General features: G+C 38.7%; 1 protein-coding gene across 4 annotated transcripts in view; it reads left to right on the top strand.

The window, feature by feature from the left end:
- LOC128699320 (PHAF1 protein CG7083) overlaps positions 1 to 24653 on the top strand; it is a 54177-nt gene that overhangs the window by 25965 nt on the left and 3559 nt on the right. The window contains exons 6-9 of one of the 4 annotated variants that reach the window (XM_053791935.2): positions 5111 to 5313; positions 6758 to 6931; positions 7601 to 7636; positions 24460 to 24580. In XM_053791935.2, the coding sequence (XP_053647910.1) occupies positions 5111 to 5313; positions 6758 to 6931; positions 7601 to 7636 (413 nt within the window). In that variant the 3' untranslated portion in view covers positions 24460 to 24580. Of the gene's footprint in view, positions 1 to 5110; positions 5314 to 6757; positions 6932 to 7600; positions 7652 to 24459; positions 24607 to 24653 lie in introns of those variants that run through there. The other 3 variants (XM_053791934.2, XM_070098251.1, XM_053791933.2) reach the window with 3 other exon arrangements.

Below are 24653 nucleotides of genomic sequence, written 5' to 3' on the forward strand. Positions count from 1 at the left end.
GTGGCCCTTATAAATAAGCCCAACATCATCATCACCACCAGTTACTCCTCACATACGTAATGACATATTTTATTCATTCTAGAGTATATGTTTCTATGATTAATACAGTGGAACCCCGAGTTTCGGCCGTAATCCGTTCCAGGAGCTAGGCCTAAATTCAAAATGACTGAAAGGCAAAGCAATATTTCCTGTAAGAAATAATGTAAATACAATTAATCCATTCCAGACTACAAAAATATTCACAAAAAATACATTTTATAAAGAATAACTATAGTTTAATATACATATAGTACATGTACTTAAAACTTATACTATATGGTATTAAATGAGTAATACAATATCACATTTATGTACCTTTATTGAAGACTTTTGTTGGCATCTGGAAGATAGGGAGGAAAGAGGGAGGACTTATTATTGCCTCCACCACTGCCTCACTGCCACTATGAAGTTTCTTTGGGCCCATGGTGGCTTATTTCACAGTCAGAATCAATAAACAAGCACTAAATTCAATTAATTTATTGTGAAATGTTCAGATGAGCGCACAAGGTAATGTTCACTCAAGGAAAAAACAAAGCTAGACTGGCTCACAATGCCTGTGCGGGGATGCGCTCAGGCGCGGGCAGGCAGACAGGTCTGGTATGCTGGCCGAAACCCAGGGCAAAGACCAAAATGGGGGACAAAATTTGGCTGAAAAAAAGTGGCCGAAACCCGAAGTGACTGATTCTTAGGGTGGCCGAAGCCTGGGGTTTCACTGTATTGTTTATTATGTCATATTGGATGAATTGTGATAGATAAATAAGCTGTGGAATATAGTTCTTCTCTATAAAATGTATTTTTTTTTATACTTTTGGATGTCTGAAATGGATTAATTGGATTTACATTATTTTTTATGGGGAAAATGGTTTCAGTTTTAGTCGATTTCACATTTTATTGGACTCTGGGAACGAATTAAAGACGAAAAGGGAGGGTCCACTGTATTTCCACGTTTTAAGAAGTATTACACTGAAACACTTGTAATGTTATAAGTATTCCTTGTACATAGCCTTAAAAGATAAAAAAAAAAAAAATCAGTCATACTGTATATATACCAATTATTCCAAGTGAAGTAATGTTTCAATTGCTGAAACATCTTGAAACACATGTAAAATCTAGTATATATAGCATTAAAAATTAAAAGCAATTAAAAAAAAAAAAAACAGAAAAACAATCATATCTTAATGTCAAAAAATTGTAAAATGTAAATACCACTGGTGCTGTTGCCAATTAGTGATCTATTTTCTCCAACTTCAGCGTGCCATAAAATCATAAGTTTTTATCAGATTTTGCTCATTTTACTCTTATTTAATTCAGGAAAACAAGCTCTGTTAACCCTTTCAGGGTCCACAGAGACTTGTTCTCAGGGTCACCCAAATTTCAAAAAAAAAAAAAAAAAAAAAAAAAAAAATTTCTTACGTATAGATAGAGAATCTTTTCCCGATCATAATGGCACCAAAAGTATGAGATTTGATGGAAAACTTAGGGAATTATGCTCTCGCGAAGTTAGCGGTCTTGACGATGTTTACACATCGGCGACTTTGCCCACTTTGACCCCTATTTTCGGCCAATTCCAATGTACTAGTCAACAAAAATCATAAACTATTTTGCTAGAACTCCATTTTTTCTATCGAATCAGTACAAGAAACCACCAATTTACCGATTTCAACTATCCAATACAGTGGTCAGAATTCAGCAATTTTGCCAATTTCACACAAATTTCAAAAGATGCCAATTTCCAAATAGGGTCCAGAATAAACAAGAAAAACATTCCTGGCACTAAAATCACATTTCCTCTGTTCATTAGTCACGTCCCCACACCCCTCTTACATTCTTTTGCTTTCCATTTTGAATTTTTATTCTCACAAAAAATAGAAGATTTACTGTTATGCAGACTACTGCATTAGTGTAGAAATGGTATAAATAATATCAGCGCACTTGTGAAAGAATATTAGACTCACCAGTTGACGTGTATTGGGTGCTTAGCATGATTTGTTTACTTTTGAACTTTAGTAAAAACCGAACATTTCTGCTACTTTGAGCTCAATTTCAAGGTACTTTTCATTGTAAAACCAGTCAAAATCATCTCAATTTCTGTAATATGTCTTCCATTCTATACAATGAGACTAGGAAAACTAGAATACAGCAATAAATACCATACGAAAATACAGTACAAAGTCGCTGTTTTAATCCAAAAACACGGTCAAAGTTTTTTTTTTTTCTCATTACGCACTGTGTGCTGCAGGATTTTTTTTATACTGTGCACACTGACCACATAAGACCCATTCTTTCATATGTAGGCCTACCAGCTTTCTCTCACTAGATTTGAAGGCGCTAAAATTTATGAGTACTAGTACGTCATGGACCCTGGTGCGTAAGCCGTACTAGTACGGCCGAAACCCTGAAAGGGTTAATCTGTAAAAAAATTTTTTTTTTATATTGCAAAATCTTACCCCCACCCAGGAATTTTTTAGGCTATCACACAGTTAAAGAGTTAAAATAAATTTCCTTTCTTTATATAATTTTTAATTAAAATAATTTAATAATTAACCCATTAACTGTCCAAACGTAGATCTACGTTTGCTCGCCCAGCACTCCGAATATTTTGAAAAAAAAAAATTAAATTAAAGAGGGCAATTTTGTGTGTAATAACACCCAAAAAAAAAAAAAAATTAGGACCAGTGCTTACCGAGATGTAAGACCGTGAAGTTGGCGCTAGATGCTCACCTGATGGCAACATGGAGTCCTGCCGCTTGCAGAAGTGTTTCCGATATACCTTTTTTTCTCGTTTTTATATTATTTTATATAATTTTTATTCTCTTCATAATTACAGTTTATAGTAGTTCTTGTGATTTCATAGCCAATCTTTGTTCTGACACTAATATCAGGTACTGAAATTGTACTCAAATTGTTACACACTGACAGGTCAACATTTACACCTGCCTTGGTCATTTACTATTGTCTAGGAATATAGAAAAAGTAATTATAGGTCCCAGCAATGTTTTAGACACGCTGGAGTATATATGAAACTCCTTGAAGCATGGTGTTAAGACGATTGTTACTAAACTGCTGACAGGGTAAGCAATGGTGTGATACTTGATGATCGTGTACTGCTGCATGGAACTCTGGCTTTATTTGTTTTCACTGCTACACACAAACATGTCTGTCTGTCTAGCTATGTCTGTTTATCTGTCTTTCTGTCTGCCTGTGTGTGTGTGTGTGTGTCTTTGTCTGCCTGTGTGTGTGTCTGTCTTTCTGTCTGCTTGTCTCTCTTGTCTCTGAGAGTTGCTCACAAACCAACTGGTATTACACACGATCACGTCTGATTCTTGAACAAGTGAAAATGCGTATTACTTGCCAGTTGCCAGTCATGCTAATTTTTTTTATTTTTTTTTATTATCACACTGGCCGATTCCCACCAAGGCAGGGTGGCCCGAAAAAGAAAAACTTTCACCATCATTCACTCCATCACTGTCTTGCCAGAAGGGTGCTTTACACTACAGTTTTTAAACTGCAACATTACACCCCTCCTTCAGAGTGCAGGCACTGTACTTCCCATCTCCAGGACTCAAGTCCGGCCTGCCGGTTTCCCTGAACCCCTTCATAAATGTTACCCTGCTCACACTCCAACAGCACGTCAAGTATTAAAAAACCATTTGTCTCCATTCACTCCTATCAAACACGCTCACGCATGCCTGCTGGAAGTCCAAGCCCCTCGCACACAAAACCTCCTTTACCCCCTCCCTCCAACCTTTCCTAGGCCGACCCCTACCCCGCCTTCCTTCCACTACAGACTGATACACTCTTGAAGTTATTCTGTTTCGCTCCATTCTCTCCACATGTCCGAACCACCTCAACAACCCTTCCTCAGCCCTCTGGACAACAGTTTTTGTAATCCCGCACCTCCTCCTAACTTCCAAACTACAAATTCTCTGCATTATATTCACACCACACATTGCTCTCAGACATGACATCTCCGCTGCCTCCAGCCACCTTCTCGCTGCAACATTCATCACCCATGCTTCACACCCATATAAGAGCGTTGGTAAAACTATACTCTCATACATTCCCCTCTTTGCCTCCAAGGACAAAGTTCTTTGTCTCCACAGACTCCTAAGTGCACCACTCACCCTTTTCCCCTAATCAATTCTATGATTCACCTCATCTTTCATAGACCCATCCGCTGACACGTCCACTTCCAAATATCTGAATACATTCACCTCCTCCATACTCTCTCCCTCCAATCTGATATCCAATCTTTCATCACCTAATCTTTTTGTTATCCTCATAACCTTACTCTTTCCTGTATTCACTTTCAATTTTCTTCTTTTGCACACCCTACCAAATTCATCCACCAATCTCTGCAACTTCTCTTCAGAATCTCCCAAGAGCACAGTGTCATCAGCAAAGAGCAACTGTGACAACTCCCACTTTATGTGTGATTCTTTATCTTTTAACTCCACGCCTCTTGCCAAGACCCTCGCATTTACTTCTCTTACAACCCCATCTATAAATATATTAAACAACCACGGTGACATCACACATCCTTGTCTAAGGCCTACTTTTACTGGGAAATAATTTCCCTCTTTCCTACATACTCTAACTTGAGCCTCACTATCCTCGTAAAAACTCTTCACTGCTTTCAGTAACCTACCTCCTACACCATACACCTGCAACATCTGCCACATTGCCCCCCTATCCACCCTGTCATACGCCTTTTCCAAATCCATAAATGCCACAAAGACCTCTTTAGCCTTATCTAAATACTGTTCACTTATATGTTTCACTGCTTATATGTTTCATGCTAATTATGCAATATATTTACAAGCACAGTATAGCACCTTGTTTGGATTTTTTGGGTTATCCTAGGTAATTTACGCTATGTATAATTGTACGTATTTTTTTTGTTTTTTAACAAGTTGGCCGTCTCCCACCGAGGCAGGGTGACTGTACTATATATTGTTTATAATTAAGTACATGTACTTTACTCTGATTAAATATTTTATCAGTGATGTTAATTGTTTGTTTTCAAAATTTTTATGTGATTATGATTATCACTGTTATTTAATTTTTTCAGGGAGGTCACGCCACCATGACTCTCGTCAGACATTCACTAGGACTATCCACTTTGGGGCTTCATGTCAGGAAGTCGCAGTTGCTTTAGGGGCACCATCACGGATTTTCTACAAGTCTGAAGATAAAATGAAAATTCATAATGCCCATGCCCGAAAAGCAACCACACGCTCTGATTTCTTCTTCAATTATTTTACTCTAGGACTGGTATGATTACTAATGTAATATCTTTGTAGTCTGTAGGAGGGATGAGGATGTTGCAGTCTGGAGGGTCATCTGAACTGTGATGTCAGCACACTTCTGGCAAGAAACCAATTGAATGATTGACAGTGAATGTGTTTCCTCTTTTTTTTTTTTTCATGTAGGATGGTCAGTACAGTCCCTACAAATCTGAACGCTTCCTTATTTTGTGGATTTTGATGATCAGTGTTTTTACAGCTGGACAACCTTAAAGACATTTGAACAAGATTTGGTTTAAATTATACTTGATGGCTTTCCCATGCATCTCTCTTTATTTTTTATTAATATCAGTTTTAACCTGATTCAGTTGCTGTATTATGGAGTTGTTTTTTTTTATTAACACATTGGCTGTTTCCCACCGAGGCAGGGATATGATCTCCAAAACACATAATTTTATTAGCGTCCATAGGATTTTCAAAAAATGTCTTTAAGCACATGCTGCAGAAGTTGGACACCTCTCATGGTCTCAGCTGTAGATTTGCTATATCAAATGTAACTGCCATCCTTTCAGTCAATGTCCTTAACTCAACATCTCCACCTATCCTTTTCCTATCAACACTCACGCCTCTACCTTGTAGCACTGTATGACCCTCATTGAATTGTACACCAGTTTCACACACTACTGTATTATGGATGTGCTTCTTAACATGCTAAAAATCTGTAACTTGTCTTTACATATAAGAGCAAACTCCTCAAGTCTTCCATAATTGCATCATAATCTGGTTTCAGCATACTACAAGATCAAGGGAAGCTTGATGCTAAAACTGTCCTTACCCTGAAATAACTTATTCCTGCACCTAGTTCAAATCATGTTACCTGACTTATTGTAGGTTATGTTCTCTGCCTTAATATATAAACTTTGCCACATGGTGATACTGAAATATACAGTACTTATTTAATGTTTTATTGTCTCCATATAGGTTCATTTGTGCCTTTGGCAAGGGGATAGTAACCCCTTTTCCTGTATACATTACTAAAGTTATGGAGAGAAATTTCTGTTTTTCTTTTTGGGCCACCCTGCCTTGGTGGGATATCGCTGGTTTGTTGAAAGTAGAAGAAATTTGTATTGATAGATACTTCATGCACTCCTGAAATTTCTTATTTACTTAACTTTTTAGCTATACATAGCTATGAATAAATGTGTGTGTGTACTCTTGGCAGAATTGCTTTATTAAAGTAATGTTACAAGAATGTCAAAGCCATCCCAAAAATTAAAAAGATTAAATTAAATATTGTGCTTTTACATTGTAAGCAGTAATTGCTTCTCTCACTCTTCAGGGTCATATAATAACTCTGGTTTAGTTTCATTACAAAATGTTGAATGCTGAAGACATTCTGTATTCGCTTTTTCATATACATATACAGTCTTGCATGCATTCATTATTTAGATGTATTTTAATTTATTTCACAGGACATCCTCTTTGATGCCAAAACTCAGCGTGCCAAGAAGTTTGTGTTGCACACCAACTTTCCAGGACATTATAACTTCAACATGTACCACCGATGTGAGTTTGAGCTCCCTCTTACTGTTCCTCGTCAGCCTGAGGATGCAACACAGCTCATTGACTTACCCTCCACAATCACGGTATGAAGCACAGTTGGTTATTGTAATTGAAGAGGTTACCCGAGTTGAATTTAAATCTGTAATTTAAGTAGATGGAGTTATAGTGGGCTGATGTCTTGTCAGATGTTAGTAGTATTAGTGTAACTTGCATGCCCTGGAAGATTACTCTGTATTTCTTTCATATTTTTATTTACCTTTACTTTATAGCTTAGAAAGATGTTAATGTCTATATACTGTATTAACATTTTTCCTTTTTATTTACTAAAAGCACTGCATGTCAGTAGAAAAATGTGGTTTTTAATATTTTTTTATACTAATTTCACATAACGTTAGTGACCTGAAACATTTTCACTAATTAGCACTGAAGTTTCTCAAGGACAGTGAAATGACCATGAAATTTCAAAGAAGGCTCTGTAAATACATTCATTACACTGTAATATTTAACAAATGTATGTGAATGTTGGAAAAGTAGTGACTGAAGCATGTAGCAGAGGCTTTGCCCAGTGTTGGAACTTTAAATCCCAATAACTTAATATGTAACCCATCATTTTAACCAGAGTTGATTTTAAAGTATTTTCTTTTGTTGATTTTCATCTAACTCCTGATCAACGATTCAACGCTGACCTCCGACTGATGAATTACGTAACGACCCATCATTGTGCTCTGGCTATTTGTTATAAATATGGTAAGAGGTTCAAGAAAGACAAGCACATTGTGCTTTCATAGGTTTGATATTGCTTACTTTTTCAAGAAGTGATTATTGAGAAACTTTTCTTTGTAATTTTATCTTGTGGAAGGTTTTTGTTGTTCTTGCGTTAAACTGACATATGACATTTAATTTGCTGTAATTTACACACACATGCAAGGTATCTCTACAGAAAATATTTTCTTAATGTTATGCTCATTCCATCTTGGTGTTGGTAAGGTGTCATTTCCCATTAAGTTTATTTATTGAATCTAAAAGTAGATTAAGGAATGCATGAAAATGGGAGCATTTTCAGTGGAATGTTAGTGACGATAAGTGTATGCTAATGAGAGGGATGGGTGTATAGAGAAGTGAGGTATGGTAGGTGGTTTGTAATGCTTGGAGAAGACTTCATAGCTCACTATATTAAACAGTAGAAGATAGTGTCATGAATATAGAGTTAATATAGTGCAAACTCCAATATCTGTATTATCTGTACATGTTTTCATATACAAGGGTGTAAATCGAATACAAAGTGCTTCTAATTTTACTCATGTACATCTCTTGTATTTGAATTTTTTTCTTGCACCCTGAGTCACACTCGAGCTGATTTGAATGTTTCTTGGTTATGCTTAGCCACAGTGTTTCCGAACGTTTCTCAGTTATTTGTTGAATTTGCATAGTTTTAAATATGTATTTTATAGATCTATGTTGCCCAACCTAACCTTACCTAGTGTACATTAAAACAAAAAATTATTTGTGGAGTTATAGGAAACTTAAAAAAATTGATGCTAAAACCCTTGTAAGAAAATTAGCCTAGTAAAATAAGGGAAGGTTGTGTATACAATAAGACTGAGCAAACTAATTATTTTGCTCTATTACAACACTATCCTTATTCTATGCTGACACTAATGCTATTTTTTGCACTCTCATTTATTTAAGTTTATATACACACACAGTAGTTGCTCTTATACCTGTGTTACTGTGTTTATAAGATGTTTCCTGTCATTTTGCATAAAATGGATAGAATAATTCAGTGACATTGAATATTCACTTGAAAATTGCACATTAAAGCAAGGAATTCTTCTATATATATTTTTTAAATATGGTTCAGCACTAGTGCCTTCTGTTTTATCTTGTCATAAGTGCCACATATGTGACACTCATGGTTTTCTATGAAGTGACATGGAATGGGCAAAAGCTAGAATTGGTCACTGCCTGCCATTTAAGTCAGGATCTTTGTAAAAACCATTTTAGTGTTGCAGATGTAGCTATCTGTAACCTTTCCAGAAAATGAATTTTCTGGTTGTGGATCCCGTACGACCTGTGGTGCATTGGGTTAAAGCACAAGCTGTGTAATTCTAGGATTGTTAGACTGTGGGGTCAAACTCTCTTACTCCATTCAAATTGTTAAATTTATTAATTATGTTTTCAGGACATTGACAAGTGGGTTAGAGGCATAGAAGTTAATAGTAGTCTTTGTGTGGTGGACTTCGAATCCACTTCTTGCATTTAATGACCCACGTGGGTTTTGTGCTTCACAAAAGTTTAATCCCCATTTTAATGAAGTTTAAATATTTGGATGCTCTCTGTAAAAATAAATAAATATATATATAAATATTTTGGGATTTGACAAGTTGTTGGAGTGTGAGCGAGCAGGGTAATATTTTGTAAAGGGATTCAGGGAAACTGGTTAGCCAGATTTGAGTCCTGGAGGTGGGAAATACAGTGCCTGCACTTAAAAGGAAAGGTTTAGAATACAGTGGAACCTTGTTTTTACATCTATGTTATAAATAATAATAGTACATATTATTAATAACATGTATTATTATTAACATGTATGTTATTAAATACCATTGCCTCAATCACTGCCTCTACCACTCCAGTCACACTCAATCTACAAGCACCAAACACAATGAATTATTGTGAAATGTTTGGAAGAGCAGGGAGACTAATGTTCACTCCAGCACAAACAAAGTCACACTGATGATGTGTCAACCACTCCCTCGTATTTTTGTACAATTTCCTTCTTCAATTATATCATATTTATTATTATTATTATTATTATTATTATTATTATTATTATTATTATTACTATTGTTATTATTAGCTGTAGCAGAAATGTTTAATTCTTTGCAGTGTTCAAGAGTAAACACATGATGTCACCATCTAATACCTGTCCGAATAGCCATTCCAATATGCAGTCATGAATGGGTTTACATTATTTATACTGTAGTTTAATAGCAAATAATGAACAAACAAAACACTCACCACACTGAGTGGTGGGAGGGCTGGCTGCCAGTTGCGGGGGTCGGAGGGAGGGTAGTAGGGACTCGCAGGTGGCGGGAAACTTAAATATGATTTGGCGGCTGGGAATTTGGCGGTTGGGAATTCGCGAATGTGTGAAGCCCGTGAAAGTTGAAAATGTGAATGTTGAGGGAGACCTGTATATACAGTGGTCCCTCGTTGTTCGTAATTAATCCGTTCCTGGAGACGTTACTATAAACGAAATTTACGATTTACGAATCAATTTTCCCCATAAGAAATAATGTAAATACAATTAATCCGTTCCTGACACCCAGAAGTATTAAAACAAAAAAAATTTTAACATGAAATATACATGTAGTACATAAACAATACAATGGGAAATGATGAATGAAACATTAACAGCATAACACTTACCTTTATTGGAGATTCTTCTTAGTGTATGGGAGACTGGAGGAGGAGAGAGAGTGGATTGTTTATAGTTTGGAAGGGGAATCCCCTTCTCTTCTCTGTTTCTTAATGCCACTAGGACCACCTTGAGAGTCACTGGAGTCCTGTCTCACAAAATAACTGTGGAGAGAGCTCTGTTTCTGGCGTCTCTTTAACACTTCCCTAAAATGGCCAAAGACTTTGTCACTGTACATGTTGCCAACCTGGCTTGCAACAACCTTGTTAGGGTGATGTTTCTCCATAAAGCTTTCCATCTTACCCCACATAGTAAAAATCTCTTTAATTTCTGAAGAAGGCACCTTCTTCCATCTCTCTTCCTCCTCCTCTGCAGCAAGATTCTGAGCTGCGATGTGTTGCTCTTCCTGCTGAAGCTCTTGCAGCTCCTCAGTGGTGAGCTCTTCATTGTGGTCTTCCACCAATTCTTCCACATCCTCCAAACTCACATCCAACCTCATGGAACTCCCCAGTGCCACAATTGATTTTACAACAGACATAGGCTCATTAGGGTCAGTCCCAAATCCTTCAAAATCCCTCTTGTCGACACAATCTGGCCACAATTTTCTCCAGGCAGAGTTCAAAGTCCTGGTAGTCACTCCCTCCCAAGCCATACCTATAAGGGTTATGCAGTGGAGGATGCTGAAGTGTTCTCTCCAAAATTCCCTTAGGGTCAAGTGAGTGTCTGTGGTCACAGTCAAGCACCTGTGAAACATTGCTTTTGTGTAGAGTTTTTTAAAGTTTGCAATAACCTGCTGGTCCATGGGTTGGAGGAGAGGAGTGGTATTCAGGGGCAAGAACTTTACTGTGATGAACCCAAACTCCTCGAAAATTAGGTCATCCAAGTTTGGAGGATGAGCAGGTGCATTGTCCATTACTAGCAGGCACTTGAGATCCAATTTCTTTTCCAGGAGATATTCCTTCACACTAGGGCCAAACACTTCATTGAACCACTCGACGAAAATTTCCCTCGTGACCCATGCCTTACTATTAGATTTCCAAAACACACACAATTTACTCTTCATAACATTGTTTTCCCTGAACACTCTGGGATTTTCAGAATGGTACACTAGTAATGGCTTCACTTTGAAATCCCCACTAGCATTAGCACAGAACATTAGCGTCAGCCTGTCTTTCATAGGCTTGTGTCCTGGCATTGCCTTTTCCTCTTGTGTAATGAAGGTCCTCTTTGGCATTTTCTTCCAAAAGAGGCCTGTTTCGTCACAATTGAACACTTGTTCAGGTTTCAGTCCTTCACTGTTTATGTACTCCTGGAATTCATGCACATCGCTATTGGGCCGTGCGGACGTGCTGCGCAGTAGCTCCTGATTGAGTTGGCTTTTGCGCAGTGTTGACGTGTACTTAGCTCTGTGAAGACCTGTTTGCGCGCTCTCTGCGAATTGAAGCAAGATGCCCTCCATCGAGCAACTTTACCAACAACTTAAGGAAGAATTGAGGATAGCGAAGTTGGAGATTCGGCGACTGACCGAGGAAAACAAGAAGATTCGTAGTAGTCCTCCTGTTTTGAGTCCTCAGGTTAAGAAGGGAAACTGGTCAGTGGCTAGACAGCAGGGAACGAAGTTGACGATCAAGAAGACGAATGGAAAGATAGAAACGATGAAGAAAGAGACTGCCGTGGAAACTTGTGGAAACATCTAATACATTCTCAGTGCTACCCGACGAATGTGAGTCGACTACTGGGAACATCACGACGAACGACACCAAGGAAGGTAAGAATATTGTTGTTGTTGGGGATAGCCAAGTTAGGTATATGGATAGGGCGTTCTGCTTGAAGGACAGGAGTAGGAGACAGAGAGTTTGCTTTCCTGGGGCTGGGATGGAGGATATTGTTAGCCATCTGGATGACATCATGAGAGGTAATGGGAGGAATCCTATTATCTGGCTCAGTGCTGGAGGCAACAATGTTGGCAGACGTAGGAGTGAAGACCTGATTAGCAGGTATAGGTCAGCAATAGAAATAATTAGGAGTAAGGGTGGGAACCCTGTCATATGTGGTATTTTGCCAAGGAGAGGAGTTGGAAATGAATGGTTGTCCAGGGCAATTGGTGTCAATTGCTGGCTGGACAAATACTGTAAGGAAAATGCAGTAACATTCATTGACAACTGGGACCTCTTCTATGGCAGAAATGACATGTATGCCAGGGATGGGGTTCACTTATCTAGGTCTGGGGTGGTAGCACTGGCAACTGCAGTGGAGGGAGCAGTTAGGACTTTAAACTAGGAATAGTTAGTGGTATGGGTTTTGGCAGGAAAACAGTGAAGTCCCAGTGTAGTAATATTACGAGTTCTAGGGGAACTAGTAATAAGCAGAACGAGGTAGATATTGAAAAGCCAGGGACTTTGGGTGATAAGGACAGTAATAGGTTTAGTAGAAAAACAGAAATGAGCAGGAAGGGTAAAGAGAAAGGAGAGTCTTTCAATGTTTATTATGCTAATTGCCGTAGTGCTAGGAATAAGATGGACGAGTTGAGATTAGTTGCTAGTGCAGGTAACATTGATGTATTTGCCTTAACTGAGACGTGGTTTAATTCAAAAAGTCGGGACATGCCTGCGGAATGTCATATTCAGGGTTTTAAATTGTTCCAAGTAGATAGAAGTATCGGGAAGGGGGGTGGGGTGGCATTGTATGTCCGAGATCGCTTGAACTGTTGCATAAAAACGGGTATTAAGTCTGAAGTAACATATACAGAGTCTGTTTGGATAGAATTTTCAGAGGGGCATGAAAAACTGATTTTAGGAGTGATATACCGTCCCCCAAACTTAGATAGGGACCAAGGGAGACTACTATGGGAGGAAATTGTTAGGGCCACAAGGCACGATAATGTAGTAATTCTAGGAGACTAACTTTAGTCATATTGATTGGAATTTCTTGACTGGGAATTTAGAATCATATGACTTCTTAGAAGTAGTTCAGGATTGTTTTTTGAAGCAGTTTGTGACAGAACCTACAAAGGGGAAATAACCTGCTTGACTTAGTTATGGCAAACAATGAATCCCTTGTTAATAATTTAGAAATTTCAGAGGAACTGGGTGCTAGCGACCACAAATCAATTACATTTAGCATTGAATGGAAGTACGATAGTAGAGTTAACTCAGTAACAGTCCCAGATTTTCGCTTAGCAGATTACGATGGGCTTAGAGAACACTTATCATCTGTTGACTGGGGTAACGAAGTGAGATATCAATATGACAGTTTTCTGAACACTATACATGCTGCTCAAAGAACGTTTATCCCATATAAAGAAATTAGATCAAATAGAAATGACCCAAAATGGATGAATAATAGGCTCAAATATCTACTAGGGCATAAGAAAGGAATTTATAGGCGTATCAAAAGAGGTGAGGGTATCTTATGAATCAGTATATTGACATTAAGAGGGACATTAAAAAGGGGATAAGAAAAGCTAAAAGGGACTATGAAATTAAAGTTGCTAGGGATTCTAAAACTAACCCAAAAAGTTTTTTCCAGGTCTATAGAACAAAAGTTAGAGATAAGATAGGTCCCCTTAAAAATAACTATGGGCACCTTACTGACAAAGAGAATGAAATGTGCTCGATTTTTAATAATTATTTTCTCTCAGTTTTTACACAGGAAGACACTAACAATATTCCAGTAATTAATTTTTATAGTGGGCTACAAGAAGATAAATTATGTAACATCACAGTCACTAGTGAAATGGTTGTGAAGCAGATAGACAGACTGAAGCAAAATAAGTCGCTGGGTCCTGATGAGGTTTTTTCAAGGGTTCTTAAGGAATGCAAAATGGAACTCTGTGAACCATTAACTAATATTTTTAATTTATCTCTTCAAACAGGTGTAGTGTCTGATATGTGGAAGATGGCTAATGTAATTCCTATTTTTAAAACAGGGGACAAGTCGTTACCGTCAAATTACCGCCCAATAAGCCTGACCTCAATTGTAGACAAATTACTAGAGTCAATTATAGCTGAGATTATAAGAAGCCATCTCGATAAGCATAGCTTGATTAATGATACTCAGCATGGATTCACAAGAGGCCAGTCTTGTCTAACTAATTTATTAACTTTCTTCAGTAAAGCTTTTGAGGCTGTTGACCACGATAAAGAATTTGATATTATTTACTTAGATTTTAGTAAGGCTTTTGATAGAGTTCCGCACCATAGACTGTTAAAGAAAGTGGCAGCTCATGGCATTGTGGGAAAAGTGCTCTCGTGGATCGAGTCATGGCTCACTGACAGGAAGCAGAGAGTGTCCATAAATGGGGTTAAATCCGAGTGGGGATCTGTAACAAGTGGCGTTCCACAGGGATCAGTCTTGGGCCCATTGTTGTTTATAATATATATCAATGATCTTGATGAGGGAATTACTAGTGATATGAGCAAATTCGCCGATGACACAAAGATAGGAAGGATAATTGATTCAAACGTAGATGTTATGGAACTTCAGGAGGATTTAAACAAACTCTATTCTTGGTCAGAAAAGTGGCAGATGCAGTTTAATGTAGATAAATGCAAGGTTCTGAAGCTTAGGAGTGCCCATAACCCTAGTACTTATAAGTTAAATGATGTAGAACTTAGCCATACAGATTGCGAAAAGGACTTGGGGGTTATGGTGAGCAGCAACCTTAAACCAAGACAGCAATGCCTAAGCGTACGTAATAAGGCAAATAGATTACTGGGATTTATATCAAGAAGTGTAAGCAACAGAAGTCCAGAGGTCATACTGTAGCTTTATACATCATTAGTAAGGCCTCACCTAGATTATGCAGCTCAGTTCTGGTCTCCATATTACAGAATGGACATAAATTCGTTAGAAAACATTCAGCGTAGGATGACTAAATTAATACATAGCATTAGAAATCTTCCTTATGAAGAAAGATTGAAGACTCTTAAGTTACATTCACTTGTTAGACGAAGAATGAGGGGAGGCCTGATCGAAGTGTATAAGTGGAAGATAGGTATTAATAAAGGGGATATTAATAAGGTCTTGAGGATGTCTCTCCAAGAGAGAACCCGCAGTAATGGATTTAAATTAGATAAGTTTAGATTTAGAAAGGACATAGGAAAGTATTGGTTTGGAAATAGGGTAGTTGATGAGTGGAACAGTCTACCTAGTTGGGTTATTGAGGCTGGGACTTTGGGTAGTTTCAAATTTAGGTTGGATAGGTACATGAGTGGGAGGGGTTGGATTTGAGTGGGACTTTCACATCAGAGCTTATTTCTTGGGTGGCATTGAAAATTGGGTTGGGCAAATGTTTTGTTAGTTGGATGAATTGTAAAGGACCTGCCTAGTATGGGCCAACAGGCCTCCTGCAGTGTTCCTCCTTTCTTATGTTCTTATATTTTTCAGCCGCCTTGTGGTCTGAACTGGCAGCCTCACCATGCCTTACCACACTGTGTATGCCAGTACGGTTCTTAAATCTCTCAAACCAGCCTTTGCTGGCCTTAAATTCACTCACTTCACCACTATTTTCAGGCAATTTCTTTACCAAATCTTCATGCAACTGCCTAGCCTTTTCACAAATAAACGAAGTCATAAGAGTATCTCCTGCTAATTGTTTCTCATTTATCCACACCAATAATAACTTCTCAACCTCTTCCAGTACTGGTGATCTCATTTTTGTCAGCATAGTTACTCCCTTTGCAACAACAGCATCCTTTATTTCATTTTTCTTGGCCACTATGGAACATAAGGTTGTGTAGGGTTTCTTATATATCCTGGACAGTTCGGCCACACTTGTACCACTTTCATATTGTTCAATGATGGTTTTCTTAAATTCAATCGTATTTCTCACCTTCTTTACCACAGGCTTGGCACTAGGAGCTTTCTTTGGAGCCATGGTAGCTTATTTAGTACTTGCAAGCACTAAAATAAATGGAATATTATGAAATATTTCGCTGGAGCACGTGAGGGGACCTTCGCTCACTGGTAAACAATGCCAGACTGGCTGCCGCCCTGGCTCACGCCGTGCGTACGCGTCCCGGACGAACTACGACTCGCGAGTCAACCTATGAAAAGCGAGTCCATGTTTATACGAAAATACCCCTATGATTGGCGAATTTTACGATTGCCGGGAACTACGAAAAGCGGGGGACCACTGTGTGTGTGTGTGTGTGTGTGTGTGTGTGTGTGTGTGTGTGTGTGTGTGTGTGTGTGTGTATATATATATATATATACACAGTGGACCCCCGCTTAACGAACACCTCCAAATGCGACCAATTATGTAAGTGTATTTATGTAAGTGCGTTTGTACGTGTATGTTTGGGGGTCTGAAATGGACTAATCTACTTCACAATATTCCTTATGGGAAAAAATTCGGTCAGTACTGGCACCTGAACATACTACTGGAATGAAAAAAGTTCGTTAACCGGGGGTCCACTGTATATATATATATATAATCATTATTTAGTTGTAGCTACAGTTAGAGTAAGAGGTAGATGGGAAAAGAGGAAGTTGACAACAACAAGTAAGAGGGAGGTGAAAGTGTATAAACTAAGGGAGGAAGTTCGGGTGAGATATAAGCGACTATTGGCAGAAAGGTGGGATAGTGCAAAGATGAGTAATGGGGGGGTTGAAGAGGGTTGGAATAGTTTTAAAAATGCAGTATTAGAATGTGGGGCAGAAGTTTGTGGTTATAGGAGGGTGGGTGCAGGAGGAAAGAGGAGTGATTGGTGGAATGATGAAGTAAAGGGTGTGATAAAAGAGAAAAAGGTAGCTTATGAGAGGTTTTTACAAAGCAGAAGTGTTATAAGAAGAGCAGAATATATGGAGAGTAAAAGAAAGGTAAAGAGAGTGGTGAGAGAGTGCAAAAGGAGAGCAGATGATAGTGGGAGAGGCACTGTCAAGAAATTTTAATGAAAATAAAAAAAATTTTTGGAGTGAGTTGTTAAACAAGTTAAGAAAGCCAAGGGAAAATATGGATTTGTCAGTTAAAAACAGAGTAGGGGAGTTAGTAGATGGGGAGATGGAGGTATTAGGTAGATGGCGAGAATATTTTGAGGAACTTTTAAATGTTAAGGAAGAAACAGAGGCAGTAATTTCATGCACTGGCCACAGAGGTATACCATCTTTTAGGAGTGAAGAAGAGCAGAATGTAAGTGTGGCGGAGGTATGTGAGGCATTATGTAGAATGAAAGGGGGTAAAGCAGCTGGAACTGATGGGATCATGACAGAAAGGTTAAAAGCAGGGGGGGATATAGTGTTGGAGTGGTTGGTACTTTTGTTTAATAAATGTATGAAAGAGGGGAAGGTACCTAGGGATTGGCGGAGAGCATGTATAGTCCCTTTATATAAAGGGAAAGGGGACAAAAGAGATTGTAAAAATTATAGAGGAATAAGTTTACTGAGTATACCAGGAAAAGTATACGGTAGGGTTATAATTGAAAGAATTAGAGGTAAGACAGAATGTAGGATTGCGGATGAGCAGGGAGGCTTCAGAGTGGGTAGGGGATGTGTAGATCAAGTGTTTACATTGAAGCATATATGTGAACAGTATTTAGATAAAGGTAGGGAAGTTTTTATTGCATTTATGGATTTAGAAAAGGCATATGCTAGAGTGGATAGAGGAGCAATGTGGCAGATGTTGCAAGTATACGGAATAGGTGGTAAGTTACTAAATGCTGTAAAGAGCTTTTATGAGGATAGTGAGGCTCAGGTTAGGGTGTGTAGAAGAGAGGGAGAATACTTCCCGGTAAAAGTAGGTCTTAGACAGGGATGTGTAATGTCACCATGGTTGTTTAATATATTTATAGATGGGGTTGTAAAAGAAGTAAATGCTAGGGTGTTTGGGAGAGGGGTGGGATTAAATTATGGGGAATCAAATTCAAAATGGGAATTGACACAGTTACTTTTTGCTGATGATACTGTGCTTGTGGGAGATTCTAAAGAAAAATTGCAAAGGTTAGTGGATGAGTTTGAGAATGTGTGTAAAGGTAGAAAGTTGAAAGTGAACATAGAAAAGAGTAAGGTGATGAGGGTATCAAATGATTTAGATAAAGAAAAATTGGATATCAAATTGGGGAGGAGGAGTATGGAAGAAGTGAATGTTTTCAGATACAGTGGACCCCCGCACAACGATGGCATCACATAGCGATTATTTCGCATACCGCTTACTTTAATCGCAAAATTTTTGCCGCGCATACCGATTAAAAACCCGCTCACCGATTTTCGTCCGAGACGCGTCCAATGTGCGCCCTCAGTCAGCCTCACATGTGTCGCCCGTGCCATTGTTTACCAGCCAGCCTCCGCGGTAACATCCAAGCATACACTCGGAATATTTCGTATTATTACAGTGTTTTCGGTGCTGTTTCTGGAAAATAAGTGACCATGGGCCCCAAGAAAGCTTCTAGTGCCAACCCTACACCAATAAGGGTGAGAATTACTATAGAAATGAAGAAAGAGATCATTGATAAGTATGAAAGTGGAGTGCGTATAGCCGACCTAGTCAAGCTGTACAAGAAACCCCAATCAACCATCGCTACTATTGTGGGCACCAGAAAGACAATCAAGGAAGCTGTTCTTGCCAAAGGTTTAACTGTGTTTTCGAAACAAAGATCGCAAGTGATGGAAGATGTTGAGAGACTCTTATTGGTGTGGATAAATGAAAAACAGATAGCAGGAGATAGCGTCTCTCAAGCGATCATATGTGAAAAGGCTAGGAAGTTGCATGAGGATTTAATTAAAAAAATGCCTGCAACTAGTGATGATGTGAGTGAATTTAAGGCCAGCAAAGGTTGGTTTGAGAGATTTAAGAAGCGTAGTGGCATCCATAGTGTGATAAGGCATGGTGAGGCTGCCAGTTCGGACCACAAAGCGGCTGAAAAATATGTGCAGGAATTCAAGGAGTACATAGAAACTGAAGGACTGAAACCTGAACAAGTGTTTAATTGTGATGAAACAGGCCTGTTCTGGAAGAAAATGCCAAGCAGGACCTACATTACTCAGGAGGAAAAGGCACTCCCAGGACATAAGCCTATGAAAGACAGGCTTACTCTTCTCATGTGTGCCAATGCTACTGGTGATTGCAAAGTGAAGCCTTTATTAGTGTATCACTCTGAAACTCCCAGAGCGTTCAGGCAAAAGAATGTCCTCAAGGATAATTTGTGTGTGCTGTGGAGGGCAAACAGTAAGGCATGGGTCACTAGGGAATTTTTCTATAACTGGTTACACCATGCATTTGCCCCCAATGTGAAAGATTACCTAACTGAAAAGAAATTAGAACTTAAGTGCCTCCTGGTGTTAGACAATGCCCCTGGTCATCCTACAGACGTGGCAGAGCGACTTTATGGGGACATGAGCTTCATTAAGGTGAAGTTTTTGCCTCCTAATACCACTCCTCTCCTGCAGCCCATGGACCAGCAGGTTATTTCCAACTTCAAGAAACTGTACACAAAAGCTCTGTTTGAAAGGTGCTTTGTAATGACCTCAGAAACTCAACTGACTCTAAGAGAGTTTTGGAGAGATCACTTTAATATCCTCAATTGTGTAAACCTTATAGGTAAGGCTTGGGAGGAAGTGACTAAGAGGACCTTGAACTCTGCTTGGAAGAAACTGTGGCCAGAATGTGTAGACAAAAGGGATTTTGAAGGGTTTGAGGCTAACCCTGAGATGATTATGCCAGTTGAGGAATCCATTGTGGCATTGGGAAAGTCCTTGGGGTTGGAGGTTAGTGGGGAGGATGTGGAAGAGTTGGTGGAGGAGGACAATGAAGAACTAACCACTGATGAGCTGATAGATCAACTTCAAGAGCAAGAGGCCAGACCTGGGGAAACTGGTTCAGAGGAGGGGAGAGAGAAATTGAAGAAGTTGCCTACTACAAAGATTAAGGAAATCTGTGCAAAGTGGCTTGAAGTGCAAACCTTCATGGATGAAAATCACCCTCACACAGCTATTGCAAGCCGTGCTGGTGATTATTACACTGACAATGTTGTGAAACACTTTAGGCAAGTCATAAAGGAACGAGAGGTACAGGCCACTATGGACAGATATCTTGTGCGAAAGAAGTCCAGTGACTCTGAAGCTGGCCCTAGTGGCATTAAAAGAAGAAGGGAAGTAACCCCAGAAAAGGACTTGCTACCTCAAGTCCTAATGGAAGGGGATTCCCCTTCTAAACAGTAAGAAGATAATGCTCTCCCCTCCTCCCATCCCATCAATCATCACCAGATCTTCAATAAAAGTAAGTGTCATGTAAGTGTGCATGCCTTTTTCAGTTTGTGTGTATTAAAATTAACATTTCATGTGGTAAAAAAATTTTTTTTTCATACTTTTGGGTGTCTTGCACGGATTAATTTTATTTCCATTATTTCTTATGGGGAAAATTCATTCACATAACGATTATTTCGCATAACAATTACCCCTCTTGCACGGATTAAAATCGTTAACCGGGGGTCCACTGTACTTGAGAGTTGACGTGTCGGCGGATGGATTTATGAAGGATGAGGTTAATCATAGAATTGATGAGGGAAAAAAGGTGAGTGGTGCGTTGAGGTATATGTGGAGTCAAAAAACGTTATCTATGGAGGCAAAGAAGGGAATGTATGAAAGTATAGTAGTACCAACACTCTTATATGGATGTGAAGCTTGGGTGGTAAATGCAGCAGCGAGGAGACGGTTGGAGGCAGTGGAGATGTCCTGTCTAAGGGCAATGTGTGGTGTAAATATTATGCAGAAAATTCGGAGTGTGGAAATTAGGAGAAGGTGTGCAGTTAATAAAAGCATTAGTCAGAGGGCAGAAGAGGGGTTGTTGAGGTGGTTTGGTCATTTAGAGAGAATGGATCAAAGTAGAATGACATGGAAAGCATATAAATCTATAGGGGAAGGAAGGAGGGGTAGGGGTCGTCCTCGAAACAGTTGGAAAGAGGAGGTAAAGGAGGTTTTGTGGGCTAGGGGGCTTGGATTTCCAGCAAACGTGCATGAGCGTGTTAGATAGGAGTGAATGGAGGCGAATGATACTTGGGACCTGACGATCTGTTGGAGTGTGAGCAGGGTAATATTTAGTGAAGGGATTCAGGGAAACCGGTTATGTTCATATAGTCGGACTTGAGTCCTGGAAATGGGAAGTACAATGCCTGCACTTTAAAGGAGGGGTTTGGGATATTGGCAGTTTGGAGGGATATGTTGTGTATCTTTATACGTATATGCTTCTAAGCTGTTGTATTCTGAGCATCTCTGCAAAAGCAGTGATAATGTGTGAGTGTGGTGAAAGTGTTGAATGATGATGAAAGTATTTTCTTTTGGGGGATTTTCTTTCTTTTTTGGGTCACCCTGCCTCGGTGGGAGACGGCCGACTTGTTGAAAAAAAAAATATATATATATAAATATATATATATATATATATATATATATATATATATATATATATATATATATATATATGTATATATATATATATATATATATATATTCTCCATGGGGAAGTGGAACAGAATTCTTCCTCTGTAAGCCATGCGTGTCGTAAGAGGCGACTAAAATGCCGGGAGCAAGGGGCTAGTAACCCCTTCTCCTGTATATATTACTAAATTTAAAAGGAGAAACTTCAGTTTTTTCTTTTGGGCCACCCCACCTCAGTGGGATACGGCTGGTACGTTGAAAGAAAGAAAGAATATATATACACACACACACACACACACACACACACACACACACACACACACACACACACACACACACATACATACATACATACATACATACATACATACATGTATATACACCTACCATCCGACTTACGACCTGCTTGACTTACGACCACTCGACTTACGACCGTGTTTTTTATGCCAAATTTTTGGGAAATAAACAACTATTTGGGTTGTCATTTTAATTTTTAGTGATTTCCATATTCCTGTAAAACAGTGATAACCAGTGAAATCCATTTTTCATAGAACAGTGAAGATGGACATTTTGAATAACTTGCCAGACACTGTATATGCTAGGGGACTGAACTGTAGAAGTTGTACACTTGTTTCATTCCTAAATGGGGAAGGGTTATGTAGAAGAATTTTAATAAAAGTACACAAATGAAAGGAAAAAATGTATGTCCCTTAAAAGAAAATAACATAATTTTGTAATACACAATAAAATTGAAAAATGCCAGAAAAATTAGTTGGAAAGTTAACCCTTGAGAACCATTTATTGTACTTCAGGCAGATGACCGGTTGCTCTCCTTTGACCCATTTCCTTGTACTATATTGTACTGTCACTATAATAGTATATTGCTATACATATAGCGAGCATAAACTAGTATATAACAGTAAGCAAAAGTAAAACATCTTTCAAATTATGTTTAAAATAGGTAGGGTTTAAGATTGATTAATTGATGTCATCATGGCTGTTTAATGCATTTATAATTAGGTACATGGTGCTTCGAGCACTCCAGGCAATGAACTTACAAACCCCATGCATGTTTATTGATTCAGAGACCTCTCTCACTTGCAAACAGCTCCTCTTTTCAGCCTTCTGCTTTACTCAGTTTTCACCCAGCACATACAGGATAACTGGCATTGTCATTAGTCTGCAGAGTCAGTCAAACTGTTTTCTGTAAAATCTATGCCAGAACTTCCAGCAATCCTTGCTGTAGTGGCTGTGGTTGCGTGTTGGACTAGCCAGACTCTGTGTTGTACACAGTGTTTATCCTAAACCTTACAGTATAAAATACAGTACTAACAACATAAAAAGTAAAATAAAACATGAAATACCAAAATAAAACAATAAAATAAAGTCATTACAAAAAAGTTTTGTTGATATTCAGTAGTAAAGTTCGACTTATGACCATTTCGACTTAGGACCGGTTTCTCGGAACCGAACTCGGTCGTAAGTCGGATGGTAGGTGTAAATGTTTTTTAATATGCTGGCCATCTCGCACTGAGGCAGAGTGACCTGAAAAAGAAACTTTCACCATCATCTATCACTGGAAACACATTTACCATGAGTAAAGAAGAAGAAGAAATCAGATTATTGTGATGCCAACATTTTTAATGGGTATTTGAGGTCAGGGAGGTACTACCGTTCTCCCAAGTGAGTGTAAAACGAAAGCCTGTAATTGTTTTGTGTAAAACGAAAGCCTGTAATTGTTTTACATGATGGTAGTATTATACACAAATAACCCGCACATAAAAGAGAGAAGCTTACGACGATGTTTCGGTCCGACTTGGACCATTGACAAAGTGAATGGTCGAAGTCGGACCGAAACGTCGTCGTAAGCTTCTCTCTTTTATGTGCGGGTTATTTGTGTATCGTTCCAGTCACGGTATTGTGCCTTTTTTGTTATTGATGGTAGTATTGCTGGTGTCCATTTTTCTGTCTCATAAACATGCAAGGTTTCAGGTACATCTTGCTACCTCTACTTACACTTAGGCCACACTACACATACATGTACAAGCATATATATACAAGCCTTTCTGGGTTTCTTCTATTTTCTTACTAGTTCTTGTTCTTGTTTATTTCCTCTTACCTCCATGGGGAAGTGGAACAGAATTCTTCCTCCGTAAGCTATGCGTGTTGTAAGAGGCGACTAAAATGCCAGGAGCAAGGGGCTAGTAACCCTTCTCCTGTATATATTACTAAATGAAAAAGGAGAAACTTTCGTTTTTCCTTTTGGGCCACCCTGCCTCAGTGGGATACGGCTGGTGCGTTGAAAGAAAGAAAGAAAGAAAGATTTGAGGTCAGTGTATAATATAAATATTAGGCTGAAAAAAAGAAGTGAAGTAATTAATGGTGTATTTCAAGACTTAGTGGAGGTGTTGAGATGGTTTGATTATCTAGAAAGAATGTAGGAGGATCAGTTAAAAAAAAAGTGTATAAATCTAGGGTGAAGGAAAGGTGTAGAAGACATCCCAGGAAGAGTTGAGATTATATTGCTGTTGATGTGAGCATAGTAAAATCTACAGTAGGAGTCAGGGAAAACTGATTAGCTGGACTTTGAGTTCAGCTAATCAGCTAGGGAATAGGGGATAGGGATTGTTTGTCTTCTGTCAGTCAAAAAAATTTGGGTCACCCAGCTTTGGTGGGAATTGGCTGTGTTAAAAAAAAAAAATTGCATTCTATGATATTGCTCCTCAATATATTGATTGATGGTTGATGTAGCTTACTTTAACTTGCTTGAAATATCCTTGGGATGCATTGTATAAGGGATAGTTTATTTGCAAGTTTTGTAAACAGGTTCAGAGTGTAACCCTCTGGGACACGCTGGGATCCAGGATCAAGCCTCGGGGGCGTCCAGTCGTTCTCCACCGATCCTCTTCCACCAATACGTCAAACCCTTTTGGCTCAACCTTTTGCCATGCATATCAGGATATTATTTTTGAGGTAGGTGGATATACTGTATGTATATTTTTCATCTATATGTGAATGTA

The sequence above is a fragment of the Cherax quadricarinatus genome, chromosome 61 (assembly GCF_038502225.1).
Source record: "Cherax quadricarinatus isolate ZL_2023a chromosome 61, ASM3850222v1, whole genome shotgun sequence".
NCBI classification, from domain to species: Eukaryota; Metazoa; Arthropoda; class Malacostraca; order Decapoda; family Parastacidae; genus Cherax; species Cherax quadricarinatus.